General features: G+C 37.4%; 1 protein-coding gene across 1 annotated transcript; it reads right to left on the bottom strand.

Moving 5' to 3' along the window:
- Positions 1 to 11849: 11849 nt before the first annotated feature.
- Positions 11850 to 17463, bottom strand: LOC113115142 (kunitz-type protease inhibitor 2-like). Its single transcript, XM_026282459.1, has 5 exons — positions 16934 to 17463; positions 15544 to 15714; positions 13292 to 13348; positions 12986 to 13156; positions 11850 to 12677 (listed from the first exon to the last, which is right to left on the bottom strand). Exons 1-5 carry the CDS (start codon positions 17328 to 17330, stop codon positions 12502 to 12504), a joined length of 972 nt encoding a protein of 323 aa, XP_026138244.1. The 5' UTR covers positions 17331 to 17463; the 3' UTR covers positions 11850 to 12501.
- Between the last annotated feature and the right edge of the window lie 554 nt (positions 17464 to 18017).

Here is an 18017-nt window from a genome sequence, read left to right on the forward strand (position 1 = left end):
AGACAAAGTGGCAGTTGTGAGATGTTGCAATTACGAAATATAAACTCACAACTTAAATTTCACTGAGGTAGAAACAGGATCCTGTGTGATTATTGCTGCTACTTCTTTTTATTTTCAACTACTTAAATATAGCGTCACTTAGCCAAAGTTGACATTTTTTATTCATGTGACAATTGCATGTTGAGATTGACTTGACTTTCAACTTAAATCTCATCATTTTGTTTCCACAATTAATCAACTTGTAAGGGAATCAAAGATTAGTAGTCTTAACTGGGTTTACAGTTCAAAGTCTACTGTAATCTGTCAAATGTTATTAAATGTGACAGTTTAAGTTCAAACCAATTACACTTGATGACTAAAAAATGACTTTGTTTTCATGAAGAATTTGACCAAACTGAGGATTGTCTAGGTGAATTACAAACCAAAGCCTTATTTTTGTACATTTATGGTTCTCCAGATACATCCACAAAAACCTCATTGTGAAGCATAAAACAGTACTCCTCGTTAATTTCACTTGTATAAGTATCACCTTCAAAACAAGTTATAATTTGCTTTGTGGCGTCCGCCAAGTGAAGACACATAATTTTATTGTTTCTGAGGGGACAGGTCAACTGAAATGAGTGATGGTCAGCTGAACTGCAAACCACTGAACCCAAGACTATTGCTTTCAGTAACAAAATAACCCACAGGAAATGGCTGGAGCCTTTTGTGAAAGTAAACAGAGGGCCTACATCCTGTCTCTGTCCATCTCTGAACTGGACGTGATGGCTCAGCGTGAGAGCAGCGTTCTGTCTGTGGCTCTGGTTTTGATCGCTATATACCACAAGTCTCTTTCAAATGCAGGCGACGGCTTCACACCTGTTACTGAGGCAAACGGGAACAGGGAGGTGCTGCATGGCTGGCGATCTGTTCCTGCAGCTGGTGGCAGTAACATTGTTTGAGTCCCTTCATTTTCCTTCCTTGTAAATAGATGCCTGAAATGTTTTAAGCATTTAAGGGAAAAGCACATTTTTACCGACTTAACAGCATGCCTGGACATTATTAAAACAGGTTGTATAGAGGGATATTCTGGGTTAAATTAACTGGCAGAATTTTGGGTGTAATAGTCATTACAACAAAAAAAATAATAAAAATGACAAATAAATCTGTGCACCTCTTTTAAAAGGTCAAGGTGGTCACAGTGAAGCACTTAAGCCCAAAAATTTACATTTTGTAGTGTGCATATGGCCTGCACCTATCAAATGCTAAACATCATTTTCGTAAAATACTTTGGCTTTACAAAGAAGTGAATGTGGCCAATTTTTGAAGCATTAAAAAAAGGTAAAGCTTATAATTTTATAAAAGCAATTACATTAAAAGCATGATTCAACACAAAACGAAAATTGGCTCATTAATTACTCACCCTCATGTCGTTCCAAACCAGTAAGACCTTTGTTCATCTTCGGAACACAAATTAACATATTTTTGATGAAAACCGAAACACCTTGTGGTACTAAAGACTGACATGGAAGAGAGGAAATTGTCTTATTACTTTTGTTTTTTTTTGTGCACAAAAATGTTCTGAACTACTGATGTCACATGGACTATTTTAACGATGTCCTTACTACGTTTGAACCTGGTAGTTGTGTTGCTGTCTATTGAGGGTCAGAAAGCTCTCGGATTTCATCAAAAATATCTTAATTTGTGTTTTGAAGATGAATGAAGACATTATGGGTTTGGAACGACATGAGGGTAAGTAATAATGTAATAACAGAATTTTTATTACATTGTTACATTGTTAAACAAAGTCATTAGACTGGTTATTACTTTACACTAAAAATGTTAGTGCACATTTTCACACATTGTTCACATTTTTTGGCTGGAATATAGAAACCGTAAGAATTTTAAAGGTCCAGTTATTCGCGCTTTTTTGAAGCTTTGATTGTGTTCACAGTTTACAATATAATATGTGTTCATGTTTCGCTTGTAAAAAACACACAGTATTTTTCACACAATTCACCTATCAGTATACCGTTGTTTTCACTGTCACAAAAACGGGCTGATGACTTCCTTGTTCTATAAAGTCCCTCCTTCAGAAATATGTAACGGGTTCTGATTGGGCCAGCGGTTCCTGTGTTGTGATTCGACAGAAGCTGAGCGCGCGCTGCCCTCCTGGTAATGTGATTGGGCTAGAACGCATGTGCTGGAGATGTACTTATAATCACAAGAGCGTTTTTACTGACGAGATGCACATGAAAATCGCATTCGTCTTTTTGAACAGCCCTAACATCTAGTTAACAAAGCTAAACAGCGTTGCCCTTTGTGTAGTAAGTTACAGAAACTGTTAAACGCACCAACTTAAATAATAAAATACACTTACCGGTTGTGGTCCATAAACAACACCTTCTCCAGACAAAGAGGGAACTGCTCCATCTTTCAAGAAAAATCTTTGTGCGAATCCAGCATTAAACTGATTGAGATTGAGGAAGCTGTCCTCAGCAAAATGTGCTGCACATAGTTTTACATGTGGATTATAATTTTCGGGACCTGAGTTAAACATAAATTGTAACCATTAATCTCAAAGTACACCGTTCCTGGGAAGCCCAAACAAAGATGATTGGACTCTGAGATGAAAATAACAGCGTTTCAACGACATGGCAAACACAAATGCAGCTCTTCCTTCTTCTCCGTCAGAGCATAACAAGACCATGCCCCCTTTTTGTGAATTCATGTGGGCAGAGGTTAGTCAAAAAACTGTTAGTGACGTCATTACTGCAGGAACTAGACGGCTGTAGCCCAAACGGGTCGATTTTTGTAGGCAAATTCTGTTAAATAAAATATCTCGCATGGCATTGAACTTTGAGCTTTAGAATTTCACAGATATAATTTATACTCTAACAAGAACATTACACACTAACTAAAGTTTAAAACATGGGATCACGAAGAAGGGGACCTTTAAGATGTACAGATCTGTCCCATTTCGCATCGACATACAGTGCTATTGCACTTTCAGCAACTCGAGTTCAAGTCCCGTCTCTAGGATGGAGAAATTATGGATTCTTACCCTATTGTAAATGCTTTACTGTAACCCAGATGTTTGCTTTAAAAAAAATAACTAAATAAATAAGAGGATGGACAAGTGGAAATTAGTTCTACAATTTACCACAAATGCTGTCAACAAAAGTTGATTTGAAGTGAACCAGGACTATTGCTTTAAAAACATTTAGCCCAATGTTCCAAATGATATAATAGGCATCTTTGGTGGGCTCTAATGTTTCACATCTCCTATTTGTCCACCCATAATCCCGAAAGCCTTCTTTTGTAAGGGCAGCTGTTGGGAAGCCTACAGTCAGTGGCCACCCAGAGCTCTACAAGGCCTGTGCCAATTATCTTCTGTGTTGTTCAGTCCAGATCTCCACCCTCAAGATGTTCATCCATAAGCAGATATTTCTACAGCCTACTCTTTACCAGACTTGACTACAAGTAGTTATTTTTGGTTGTCTGATATGCCTACTAAAAAGCCTGATCCTTCATAAATTAGATGACTCTAAATCTGGAATATTCTCAGAGAAGTAATTTCACTTAATGATGTCATATCCTCTAACAGCAGGAAGACTCTGTGGAAGAATATCGGACTGTATGAGAACTAAGTTTTGATTGTTTGGCAGGCAACAGTTTTCTTTGTTAGATCATATTGAAATACTACCGGAAAACATTTCTTACAGAGTATATCATCATTTGGATGCAGATCGTGAAAGGGAAAACACTTCAAAATATGTAACATAACAGAAATGTACTCTCACTTTCACTCAACATTAACATTTGAGCATAGTGGAAAGTGAACGTTTTTATGTTTCTTTAACATCTCTTTCAGCTCATTTCTGAGCATGTTATGATCCGTCATCTCAAAAACAAATGCCAAGTCAAATGGCACTTCTTCTCAGTGAAGTCTGTGATAGATACATACATACAGATAGTTAGATACATCCAGAGCTATACAAATTGTAGCCTGTCACTGATTACAAATTACATTACAAAAATTGTAGTTAGTAATATAATCCATTAAATTACAAATTTTATGCAACATAATCAGACTATTTATAACTTTTGATTACTTTTAGATTACTTTTGACCTAACTCATTTATCACATTGATTAAAATAGGACAAAATTTTAATTTATTTAAAAATACAAATAGTAAAATAAACATTACATCAAGGTTTCACAATAAATAAATTAATAAAACTGGGGTTTGTAGTTTAATGAAAAGCTAATAAATCATAAAAAAAATTCAAATTAAAACAAATAATTTGAAAACAACATCAAACAAAATGTATCTCTTACTAAAAAAAAAAAGAAATAATTTATTAATTTAACCTGCATGTCATGTGGGCATTAACCAGTATCAATAATGCAATCTATATTTGCTTAATTTACAATTTCGAAAATATTTTTTTACAGTGTAATTCTAAATATTTATAAATAGTATAACACTGTCACAAACACTAACCTAAAATGAATAGATATGTTCTTCCAGAAGACTGACCGAGGAGGGCCGGTCGTACCAATCATGACCTCTTTCCCAAGACAGGCTCAATCACCAAACATGGAAACGGTTGCTGATTGGGTTTAACCTCAAAGACATTCCAGTTCCAGACTATCAGCAGCTGTGCAATTTTTTCTTCAACGGTGGAGTGAAAATGTTCAGATGATAAATGCATCCAAGAGACCTTCTGTGTGTCACTGATTCGCACCAAAACACTTCATCATGCTCCTTTTGTGATATTACAGACCTAGACGGTGTCTCCGAGGGCTTGAATCCAAATAGCTGTGGACACTGCCTGTCTAATAAAACAGAACAACCCACCCAGCACAAAGGTGAGCACGCACAGGACTGCGGGAAAATAAATCGCACCACGACTCGCAATTAGTGCCGTTAAATAACAAAGCATCCATTTACTCCCTTCAGAGCTACAGCGTGTGAAGCTGTCAAAATATTTCACACACAAAGCGGTTTTTACAGCTTATCAGTCTTAAACATGTTCTTACACAACAAATTAATGTTCTAGACGCACAAAGCTTGTTTCTCCAAGTCAACATGTAACACATCTCTGTAAATTAAAATGCTATTTACATTTTTGAATCAGCCCCAAACATTCCTTCCTCCTGATTTTATCATGCACAAACACAATGGTGCTTATGTAGAAAGGGGAAGGAGAGAGAAAGTGAGGTTTCAGACTCAAACTGATGACCTTAAACAACTTTCCTCATGTCTGACATCAAACCAAAGCCTCTCCCTTCTGCATAAGATTACTCATTTTTGTATGGCACAAGCCTGTAATTCTTATTGAACCATAAATACGATTCATTGCTTATAAAGTCTGCCACACACATACTTGGCCAACATAAAGGCTACCGCACACATTTTACCTAACTGGTATTCTGGACTGAGATCGTAACAATAGATAGAACCGAGAAAAAAACCTTACAGCTGTGGTCTGGAAGCATTTAGCTAACAGTTAGTTTTATGTTGGCAGTGTGTCATCTGAGACAGTGCAGAGGCTTCCATCAGTTCTGTGTGCGGTTGTGTTTACTTGGGCAAAGCTTACATTCAGCAATCAGTTTTGCTGCCAAAAAGATTTTAGAAATTATGGTTGAATGCCTTATTTTTACCTACCACAACATCCTCATTTTCCAAAAGGTGAATCTTCAGGCATCGATTAGATAATATGCCAGTGTTTTCCAAATAAATCCTCTTCTCTTGCATGGTTCAGGTGTGCTTTACTGTCTCAGTTAATCAAGAATGTAATTAATTGGATGATTTAGGCTTGCCGGCACTTTGCTGAAACAACAACATTCATTATAAGCGGGTGGATGGATTGGGAAACTCAAATGACATTAGATCTCTAATTTCTCTTATCAGAAGGTCTCCACATCTGCACTTCTTACATAAAATCGAATTAAGTATAGTTTTAAAACACATTACTTATGGTTTTGAAAAACACTTATGCCATTTTTAAGAAACGTTTAAATTGAATGACTCTCAAAATATCATGTGGTGTAAACTTTTTTGAAAGATTTACATTTTGTGTGTTTTTGCCTTTAGAACAGTGTAATTAAAGGAAGTAAAGTGGGAGAGGGGTGGTGGGATCGGGAAAGGTCCAGGAGTTGGGGTTCGAACTCGGGACGCACATAGCACAGCTGTGCTGTATCTGAAATTTTAAGAGACTTATTTCATTAATATAAATCAATATCGTTGATATCGACTAATATATAAAGATTTATATATTTATAAACATTACTTATAATAAAAATAGAAATTCAGTTCAATTCTATTTTATATTTTTACATTAACAATGTAATCAATAGTATAGTTATTAAAGCCAAGTATGAAAATCATCAAGTGTTTTTAAGCATTTTACATTTTTTTTTCCAAAATAATAACTCAAGGCAGTAACAATTTTTATTGTTACTCAGTCATCAAAATACCATAAATACTTGTCATACTTTAAATTTCACCATAAGTGTGTGAGTTGTTTACTTTTACTTTTTTTAATTAGCCTTCCCATTACCGCCATTATATTGTTCATTCAGACAGACTTATTCGCAAACACAGAGTGCACACGAATACAAGAGTTGGGATTTATCCCATGAATCATAACCAGTCATATCCAATCATATCTTGATGGAGGCATTGCCATCTCTCATGTGACTTTTCCCCATTTATTCTCTATTACTCCCCACTGAACCCACCACATGCTTTAGGGTGTCTATTAAAACTCAATGGGCTCAGGGGAGGCAGGAGAGTCCCTGACTCCCCACATTTGTTCGTTTACATATGTGGCACCGTAGTCCTGTGAGGCACGACATTTTATTCCATTGGCTGTCTCCATATATGTCAGAATGACAATCTCACTTGACTTGACTAATTTCCTTCTCTCAATAAGGCTTTTATAATTATTATTATTATTATGATGATGATTTCAGGACATTTGACTTTATGTTCCTTGAAAAACATCAACATAAATTTTAAATGTGGTTTTATTAACAAAGTTCGGGAGAAGCACGATCAGATAATCATCCAATTTGGTACAGGTGCATCTCGTTTAGCTAATCATCTTATAGCACGCACGCGTATATATATCCAGTCTTCCTACCTCCTGTCCCACGACAGTTTTTCGGCAACCCTCCTCCACCCCAACTCCTCACTTCTAATCTATTTATCCCAAATTGGGATAGGGGGAGTTATTTGGGTTCGGGCTATGCTCCGGGCCCGGACCCCTCCCCCAGGACAGCACGCCAAAATATGCCTACTATTTGCCTTCAGATTAGATGTAAGGGTGAACTCGTGAATTCATAAATCAAAAACATTTATATCATGGCATGAGAGCTGCATTTTTAATGTACATTTGGTTAAATGATTAAATCTTGACAAAGAAATAAATAAGTGCTATATTGTTGACCCAGATGCTATAATACAAAAGAGCTTTTGCCTTCCTAAGAAAGATAAAGAATGCAATACAATGATAAAGAAAGTAGAAAGAAAAACAAGGCGGGTGCGGTCTAGCCAACCAACTGTCTCTTAAATTATCGGCCTCAACTATTTTCCATTTCAGAGGCATTTTATAATCTCCAGATTTCTTTTAATAAGCGTGGATGCTGTGAGTCCTTATTGCCTTTTTCAGTGAAGGCCGTTCCTCGAAACTGCCACCAGTCTTCCCATTTATAGGCACGGAGACTAGTGACTTTAGGAAGAAACGAGAGAAAGAATGGACATCGGGACAGAGTGAGGAGGGAGGTCGGACTGTGTCGTGGGAACCATGAGCTGAGTCTGGATTGTTAAACTTTACCCTCGGGAGAATTCACAACTGCTTTCAATTTGAGAGGGGGGTCACTCAAATTACAGTCCCCCTTTCTGGCAAGACCCAATCCACAGCCCCCCACCCCCCAGCACTGCACTCAGGCCCGGCCCTGTCCACGCTCTAAAGAGCCAAAGCCATGACATCATCAGCAGTGGCTTTCTCTAACGCTGCACTCTTTCTTCTTCTCCTTCCAGATCCATGACATGTCTTCTCAGTGTCTTTCTCCTTTGTCATTCTCTCTCTGTCTCTGTTTTGAGTCAGATGTGATTTGTGTTGGTATTCTGGTGTTTTTCAGTGTCGTCTGTTGTCAGGCACTAGAGACGTGTTGACAGGCCTCAGAGGTGCGGAGGGCTGCAGTGGAGGAACTGATGCAGGGGTGAAAGGACCTATGCGTTTTACTAGGGTAAACAACACATTCAAACAACTAACTCACCACAGGTGATCTAGGTAGGTAGATAGATAGATAGATAGATAGATAGATAGATAGATAGATAGATAGATAGATAGATAGATAGATAGATAGATAGATAGAATGGTTCTCAATATATTCAAATCTACTGTGAGTAATTGCACCCTTTTTTTTGCAGTATTTTTTAACCAAGTATTCATATTGTGTTGGTTTGACAGTAGAAACTGGGGTGTGTTTTGCACTTAAATGTTACTACAAAGCTGATAAGCTTCAATGGTTGTCCAGTTCTTCATTGCAGTCTATCACACAACTTGCGTTTATTTAAATTTCCACCTACCAGGGTTACAGGTACGTGCACCCTTGATGTGCTGCATGGTGTTAATTATGCTAACATTGTGTGCATCAGTAATTTGCATTTAGTGATAACACGTTAAGTGTTTTGAATTAATTGCATACAATAAATGGATTAATGTTGACAAGTCACTCTTTAGAATTGTATGTCAGTACTGTTGGGTACCGTAACTGTTATTAGTATTAGTTATTAGTGATTAGTTATTAGTACCGTAACTGCACTCATGTCCTCCACCAGAAAAAGTCAGCTGACCAATCGGTCATCGTCCAGGTGGTGATAGATGATTCGCCATTTTTGCATGATCGCCAATTCTAATGAAATGGCAATACCAGCGGAGACAGGCTTCATGTATCTTGATCTTGGTGAGTCCAAGAAAGGCTGAACAGGAGTGGAGAGAGGACGGACCCCTGGTGCATGCTGACGGTGATCGGGAGCAATCCGGACAGGCCGCCGAGGTACTGGATGATGCTGGTGGTGTTGGTGTAGAGGAGCTGCACTGTATGTACTCTTTGGGGGTGCCATGAGAGTGGAGGGAATGGCAGATTAGGTCCCTGGGCATGCAAGTGTCAATGAATGCCTAATCAAGGTTGAGGAAGGCCATTTGTAATGGCTGGTTCTTCTCCCTGTGCCTCTCCAACAGCAGCCTGACGACATGGATCACATCAGTAGTCCCGCTTCTGATTGGGACTGATGGAGACGATCTTCCAGAGATCGGCATCGATTATGCTACTTCGTATAAATTCCTATGATCTCTTTAATTTGATTTTGTACCTGCTTACGCCCCCGTCACAGTTATGTTTAGAGGCGGGGTTAGAAGTGCACCTTTTTCTCTTCATTTTCATATTCATATGAAACCACCACCATGAAAAAGGGGTTTTAATGTGAGATCTGATGGAACTTTTAGGTGTACGTCAAGTCCATAAACAGAAAAGAATGTCCTGCTACAGTGGCAGCAGATACAGTACACTTGCTCAATTGACATGTTTTTCATATATATGCCCTGCTTTCTTCTTAATGTCAGTTGGCCATGATGCCTCAAACTTTCATAATATTCTGTGCCGATGAGCAAGCAGTGCCAAAGAAAAAAAACTGAGCAGGTTTCATGTAATTTTATGTTTAAACCACGCAATGGATGGCAATAGAGAGGTTCCATGATCCAATTTAAGAAAATAAATAACATGCAAATATGGGAGAACGGAAATGCAAGGGCATTCGAATTTCACTGCATTCCAAAGTTCACGTTTGGTGAACTTTGACCTGCGAATTCCTAACACTTGAAGACTTGTGAACAACAAAATAGCAATACAACACACTTAACAAATTTAAAGCTCCTGGTTTGACGGGAAAGTGGAGCATATTATATATTTTCAAACCAGCAGCTTTAAAGTTTGTGTTCTTCTTAATGCCTTGATGCATTGCTCTTCTGTTGATTACACAATCAGATAAAAAAAACCCTCCATCTTTTAACAGTTACATGCAGACAAAAGATTTTGCAATCTGTTTAGAAATTTCTGTTCAAAACTCTCAATAACTTAACTCAAGATGGTTGTGTGTTTGAAGGCTTAGCGCTCTCACATTCATGGAATGCCGAGCATCTCTGCAGTTAGTCGGGCAGCTGGTGTGATGGGTGAGAAGGGAGTGGAGGGGTGTCACACTAAATAAGCACAATTTCACTTACACGGGATGGAAACCAGATGACCACGGGCACTGACAACATGCAGGGGTTACATAGGCCAAGGCTCAGATACACACTCAAACACAAAGGGCCCATACAACATCCTGGAGCCCCACAGTAGACGGATGGGGCTCTGTAAACATGCTGCGTTTCCCACACTGCACTTTCATGATATAAGTGTGAGCCATGACCCCCCTCATTCCTTCCACTTTCTCAGGTTTTCTAAAACACCTTCATGAAGACCTTTTTAGTTATTTTTTCAGTGTGCATTGATCCTAGCCTAGTCAGTTTGTTCCTGGTAAACTTGTAATGCTTGACACAATGACTTTGTAGTAAGCTGGCCATGTTAGCCAAACTTTTTGTAATGCTCTCCTGCCTTCCTTTTTTGCCTGTTCTGTGTGAGTGGAGGGGGTGATTTTACATGACTGGGAAATGAGCTAATCGCTCGGTCTTTATGACCTAATTTCAGAGCTCTACGCTTCCTGAGACAAAGACAGAACCTACATTCCAAATGCTGCTCAGTGTGTGAGACTTGCTCTTAACAAATTATAAATGGGGTTCACGGTGCCCATAGGCCTACCCCATACAGCAACAACTCTTTAGAAACATGATAGAACGGTAATTTAATCACATTCTTCGATTTTTAAAAACAGATTTTGTTTTATTAGATACTAAGGGGGTTTATTCCTTTTCTCACAAGTGTTCATGTCTGTGACTCTTTATTTACAGTTTTCATCGAGAATAAAAGACTGACTTGAGAATCTAAAACACACTTTCAGGATTGGAGTGTGGTACATGTGATATTAATTAAAACAAGACCAAAATAATAGAGAACTGACTTTGCATTTCCTTGTGTTCCTAAAAACGTGTGCCAACATTAAATCCACCATCGCCCCCTAGTGGCTACTTCGTGACAATGACAACCAGAGGCTATTTTTTTTTTATTTATTTTTTTTGCTCTAACAAATGTTTATGTACCTAAAATATCTACGTAATCATTATTGAAAGTCCATTTCTGATTAGGAACAGATTTTAAAGGTTTTAAATGTAATTAACATTCAGAGCTATTGGCGAGGAAATCTATGAGAAATATCATTTTAAATGACTAATTTCCATTTTAATACATTTTAAAATGTTATTGTTTTAGCAAAGCCAATTTTTCAGCAGCCATTACTTCAGAAAATATTCATTTAATATTTTAAGCATTATTTAACCAGTAAAAAAAAAAAAAAAAAATCAGGAAACAGATGAAAAGGTTACAACATATAACACACATGACAACCTGCCCCTGCCATTCACGAAAAATCCCTCGGCCATGACCTTCCGGATATAATCGACCTTCATTATATGGTTAACTCTTGCTTTAATGGTTTAAATGTGTTCATTTATTTACCCAAGAGCGATAATGACTTGAAGCTTGAAGGGTAAAGCCCAAAATGATCCTAATTTCTGGCAAAGACGTTGTTTGAAACCAACAGGCAGTGTTGGATTTAAATAAATTTAATGACAACTTCCCTGTGTGACCGGTCTGTCCCCGATTGCTTTTTGACATGCTTGCATATCAACAAATAAGTACTTGGAAAAAGAAACCTAAATTTCCTTTATTTTTGTAGATTTTAAAAATAACAATGCTTTAAAAAAAAATTAAGTACAGGCTGATATGAATTAAACAGTTATAGGTCACAGAAACAGAACATTCATTAGTGGGCAAAGAGTCATCAAAAGTCTTCAGTTGCCAATACAGAATAATACATGTTCATATATATATTAAAAAAATATTCTGTTATGGTATACTGTATTTTCTCATGTATGCATTCTTATTTTCTCATATCTACTGCATTTTGTATATGCTTACAACCAAACAACAAGGCTATGGACTGTGGCAATGATTTAATGACTTCTCACTAAAAATGTCCCATGAGGGTTAAATTATAAGCCTTTAAAAATCAACTCAATCATTTATTCTCATTTATAAATGTATACATATACATAAGTTAAAAAAACAATATTGGGGATACCACGGTAATATAAGTATTTCAACCAACTCAACAAATCTTGGTGCAACATATCCCACTTTTACAGTTAAAAAAATGGTGTAGAATATCTCATTTAAACAATAATGAAACAAGCTTTATTCTTAACTTGGAGCTAGTAGTCTTATTAAAGCTGAACATTGGAGTGTCATGAGATGGATCTTCGTACCAGACACTGAAAGGCCTCTGGCTTTAGCTTGTGTCTTCCTCGGGCAGCTTCTCATAGGACACCTGCTCCTCTGCAGGCAGTAACTCCTCCTTATCAAATATGAAGAGACTCCTGTGATAGTTTCTGCGCACTGCGATCAGGATCAAACCTACCAGAAGTAGGGCAAATATGATGGCCAGGGTGGCCACTAGGAAGAAGGCTGCGAGTGAGAGACACAAGGCATGTTAAATTTAGTAATAAAAATATATATAATAAATGGTTTTGAAAGAAGTCTCAGCAAGACAGCATTTATTTGATAAAAAATCCACTAACACGGTCACATGATCTTTCAGAAATCAGCTTCTCAAGAAACATTTCTTAGTATTATCGGCGTTGAAAACAGTTGAGCTGCTTAATATTTTTGTGCAAAACATGATACATTTATTTCATGTCCATCAAAGCGGCCTATAGAGAAAGAAACATAAGCTACCAGGAAAACCGCAAGGAGTATTCCTGTTGTCCTCTTACTGTTTTTCCCGGAGCAAGCTGCCATGCACTCTTCCTCAGTGTTGTAGCGGTTTAGGTTTCCCTTGCAGCCTCCGTAGATGAAGCTCTTACAAGACTGAGTGCTGGAATCAAAGTAAAACATCGGGAAGGCTGCACGGCATGGGCCAGAGTCGGACGGCACAGCACAGGTTTCTGTGTTAAGTTACATGATAATGAACGTTTGGTTATATTGTATAAACCTTCACTATTCCATTTATTGGCGATGTTTGAAATACAGAAATTCATAAGAGCTAATATAAAATCTGACACAGATTCTTAGAATTTTACCTTCAGAGCTCTTAGAAGAATTGGGAACGTCAGGGTCCTTGTTTTTGCTGGGAACAGCTGTGATGCAAACACATGGAGTTATAATTTCATACCGATTTACAGCAATCAGGAAATCAAGTCACACAACAGTATCTGTGTTTGTTCTTAAATGGTTTAAAACCAAGCCTACATTTATTTGATAAAAAATAGAGCACAAACAGTAACATTGACAATATATTTTATTTTATTACATTTTCAGCAGTCAGTAATCCAGTTTTTGGTGTCACGTGATCCTGTTAAATCATTTTAATATTATAATTTAGTGCCTAAGAAATTTTTTTAGTTATCAATGTGTATGTGGAATTGACAATAAATTTTTTCAGGATTTTTTGGAAGAATAGAAAGCTCAGAAGTCAATCAATTTTGATCAGCTAAAATGCAATAAAAGTATTAATGTATAATATATGTGTGTGTGTGTGTGTGTGTGTGTGTGTGTGTGTGTGTGTGTGTGTGTGTGTGTGTGTGATTAAAATACACTCCAATTAAAAATCTGGGGTCAGTAATTCCGAAAGTAAATACCAAACTAAACTAAACTTTTCCATGTTTTCTAAGGAAAAAGAACATTAAGGAACATTGCACAATTTGTAACAACCTCCGCCACCCGCCCCCCACCCCACACACACAAAATAAATTAAATCCTTCTTATAATTCCCGATGACAATGATAGGATCTTGCCTAAGTGTCTCTATTGGAAGCAGATGGCATCTTTTTCCATTTGAACATCATCTCGTCTCATAAAACTGGTAATTCCACAGATCACGAAGGGTCATTCGGATACAGCAGGCACAAAGCACAATGAACCCTTAACGAAAACTATTAATTCCTTTCCTCTTTCCTTCTCAGTCCAAATCCATCACGTTTAAATGCAATGCTTGAGGAAAGAGGTAAAAGAAAAACAGTGACCGCTAATATGTTTGTCATGCCTTTGTTGAGGACAGGTAATCCATCAGTAAAGAGGTCACCAAACCGGTTATTCAACAACCCAGAGTAAGCTGAAACCAATTTGTTAGGACATTCAGCATAAACCCACTGAAACTCACTGAAGTTGTCCAAACTGTAGAAAAGAAGACTTAATGGACTTTGACTTGAAGTAGTTTTGATTCCAGCCCATGCAATTAAATCAACTACACGCTTAGCTTTGAGAATTTGCTGAGAGTAATGTAATAAAACAGGCCGCATGTGAAGTTACCAGGCTGAACTCTACTACGAACTCGAAGTGGAAATCAACTCGACTTCATTCAAATATAGCAGGATGTGAACCAACACGCTGACCATTCGGAGCACACGGCCAACCGCAAACTACAATCTGGGTACTGGATTTGTGCCCACTTTCACTGGAAAAGGCTGTAATAAAAGTCGTATGGTTTTCCAAAGCTCATATTTTGGTCTCTTTCTCTAACCGCTGTTTTCATCACCACAGACATGTCAGATCATAGACTGATATGCTCTAAAAACCTTTCCAAGTGATGTTTATGGTGATTGCAATGGGCCTCACATACCAGTGTGTATATGATTTGAGATTTAAACCCAAAATCCTCAATAAAACACAATGTTTTTCTTTAAGCGCACTAAATTTATCTGCATTTCCTCTGGGGGCACAGTGTAAACCAATGGAAACATCAACTAAGATGCAAACAGCAGCTGGCCTCTCAAATCCAGGATGTTTATTGATTTGCATTTATTTTGCCACATTTCTTGCATACTTTATCCCAACTAGGCTGCTGACACACCATGTGGAGCATAAATATAGTAATCCAGAAATGCAGTCATTCAAATCCAGTCATGAAATAAAGGATGACGATCCTTTGAGTCATATCACTCATCAGCTGTGTGCTGCACCAAATCTAATAAAATGACTCAACTTAAAACCACACATTACAGAAGATTCCTTTTGCCTGTCATCTAATGCTCTGTTTTTGTCACTGCATTTAAATAAAACAACTATTTTACATTGCAATAACATTTCACAATCTTGTATTTTTTATCAAATAAATGCAGCCTTGGTGAACGTAGGAAACCTCACAATCGTTAAATAAACCTTACCAACTCCAAACTTTTGAACTATTGCTATAAAAGCAGTTCAGCAGGTCAATATCTCAAAGTATATGCCTCAAAATTTCATTTGGGATTAGGGTCAATTAACCTATTATATAATATATGTTTGAATAAAACTGAAAATGTTAACACTCGCTCAAATCTTGTTTTTTATTTACCTGTCACCCCACTACAGGAAGCCTCACATTCCTCCTGGGAGTTAAAGTTGTTATCGTTGCCTCCACAGCCGCCATAGATGAACCGCTTGCAGGTCTGATCCGTGACATCATAATAAAATCGTGGGAAGGCAGCGCGGCAAATTCCCACCACACTTGGGAGATGGCAGTGATCTGATAAGACAGAAGAAGAGGAATATAGCGTACATGTGCTGACTGTCCTTAATATGGCAGTCAAATTGCCAATGCATTTGCTCATGATATTACTGCAGACCTCAGACCTATCGTTGTTACAGATTATGATGTGATTCAAGGAATGGGATTATGGGACTTTACCTTCCCTTCTCCAGTTTAAGCCTTTTGTTTACAGTACTGGCTTGTAAAACTACAGGTTGCTCAGGGCAAAGGACAATACTGCACCACTACCTGGAAACAGGGTAGGGTTTAACTACAGCAATTTTCCTTTTTCTTTGACGTTACATTTATTATTTCAAACCATTTAAGATCACTGATAATTATTAACAGTTTCTCAGTGAACAAACATTATAATGTTACGCATCAACCTCATGTATATTCCATGAAATGCTGAACTTCCCTTTTATTGTTATTCACATACACGTGACGTGGACAAACAAGTTACGACATGAACTAATAATATAAAAACATTACTTATTTGTAGTTACTTATTTTTATATTATATTATTTATATTTATTATTATTGTTATTACTACAAGTAGTATTTTTATTTGTTTATTTTTTTGGTTAATCAGGCATGTTGTTACAAATAATTTTAAATGTACACTGTTAGTTGAGTGCATAAGCCTTCATGAAAAACTTGTCAAATTGAGAAAAAAAGGATTATATACTACAGATACAAACTAAAAATGCAGATTAAATATATATAGAGAGAGATTAAATCTGCATTTGTGGTTTGGTGTATTTACTTATTGTTATGCCTTTAAAAAGAGCTATGTGGCTTAAAAATATTATTTTTCATATTTGATTTTTTTAAAGTCTGTGTGATGCAACTAACACAAATGTATAGTAATGTGAGAAGAAAGCTATAAAACCAACTGTTTATGAGTCAATATTTTTATTATTGTTATAAAATAGTTTTGCCTGTTGTATGACAATGTACTTTTTTTTTAGGTCAAGTGTAAAATATCTTAAAATCTTTGTTAAATATGTTTTAAAATACATTCATGACTCACAAGTATTCATTACTTTGTCTTTGAATTTTTTTAACTAATATTTATTACATAAATGTTCCACGAAATCTCCCTAAATGTGGACTCATTTTTACATTTTATATATGGTCATTTTCCGGTTTCCAGTACATTTTGTTGTTTGGTTTAGTAGGCTATAATTTTTTTTACAGAATGTCTAACGTTACCTGTGCCGCGTTTAGAGCGAACTTCGGCCTTGTTTTGGGGCTCTGGGTCAGCGCTATCCGGGATCTTGCGATGCACCTTAAACTGTGTACTCTGGGTCAAAACACACACGTCTTTGCCGTCTTTTATACAGCTGACCAGGATGCACTCTGGCCTGCCGTCGTCCGCCGGAGTCCCGATCACAGCGAGCTGGCAGTCGTCTCTCTCACAGCAGGCTCTCTGACACCGCTCAGCGTCCGTGATCTCCGGCAGGTGAGCCAGGTGAGACGCACCGTTATCAAACGAGCTGACATCCAGCCCCTGCTCGAGCTCCGTGTCCGGGTCCCACTTACACGCGTTTAAAACCGACAAACAGCACATAAACCCGACAAGGGAAGCAGTGAAACACACCTGAGCCATTCCTAACTTTCAGTTTACCTGTCCTAGCTCTTTTAGCTTACCTTTATCTCTACAGCCTAGCTCGTGTATGCAGACGCAGCAGGTGTGTTTCTCCACTACTGTGCAACAAACAACTTCCTCTTACGTGACGTCACTGTTTGTCTTTCACAAGGTTCTCATACCGCAGAGCACTGCTGAGCTGTCGATGCAACTCAGATCATTTCCTCATGTATTTCTGGAAGAGTTGGTGTAAGGATTGCTTATATTGTGGCAACCAAATGTCCCCTCAACAGAAGCAAGAACTAAAATCAACTGCATATGACCAGCCGATCATCGTGAGGAAACCGTGTAATAAACACAAATGATGTCTTAATGAAACTATAAAAATAAGCTACTCGAGGTTTAGGTTTAGATATAGGAAATGAAAAATGTCATGAGGTCAGTCTAAAAGCAGTGGGCATCACCATGATACAACAACAGAGTTTGTGTGTGAGAGAGAGAGAGAAACATTTGTACATTTGAAAGGCTAGGTAAATGTATCAGTAAACATCTACTAAATGACATCCATTTCATAATTCACATGACAAATGAACCGATATTGTCAGACATCAGATAAAATGTCAGATGAAATGACGTGAAAAATCATGCATTTTAGAATGTAAAAAAAAAATAGTTACTTCATACATCTTCACTCTAGATTAAAAAATG

This window comes from Carassius auratus, chromosome 15 (assembly GCF_003368295.1).
Source record: "Carassius auratus strain Wakin chromosome 15, ASM336829v1, whole genome shotgun sequence".
Lineage (NCBI taxonomy): Eukaryota > Metazoa > Chordata > Actinopteri > Cypriniformes > Cyprinidae > Carassius > Carassius auratus.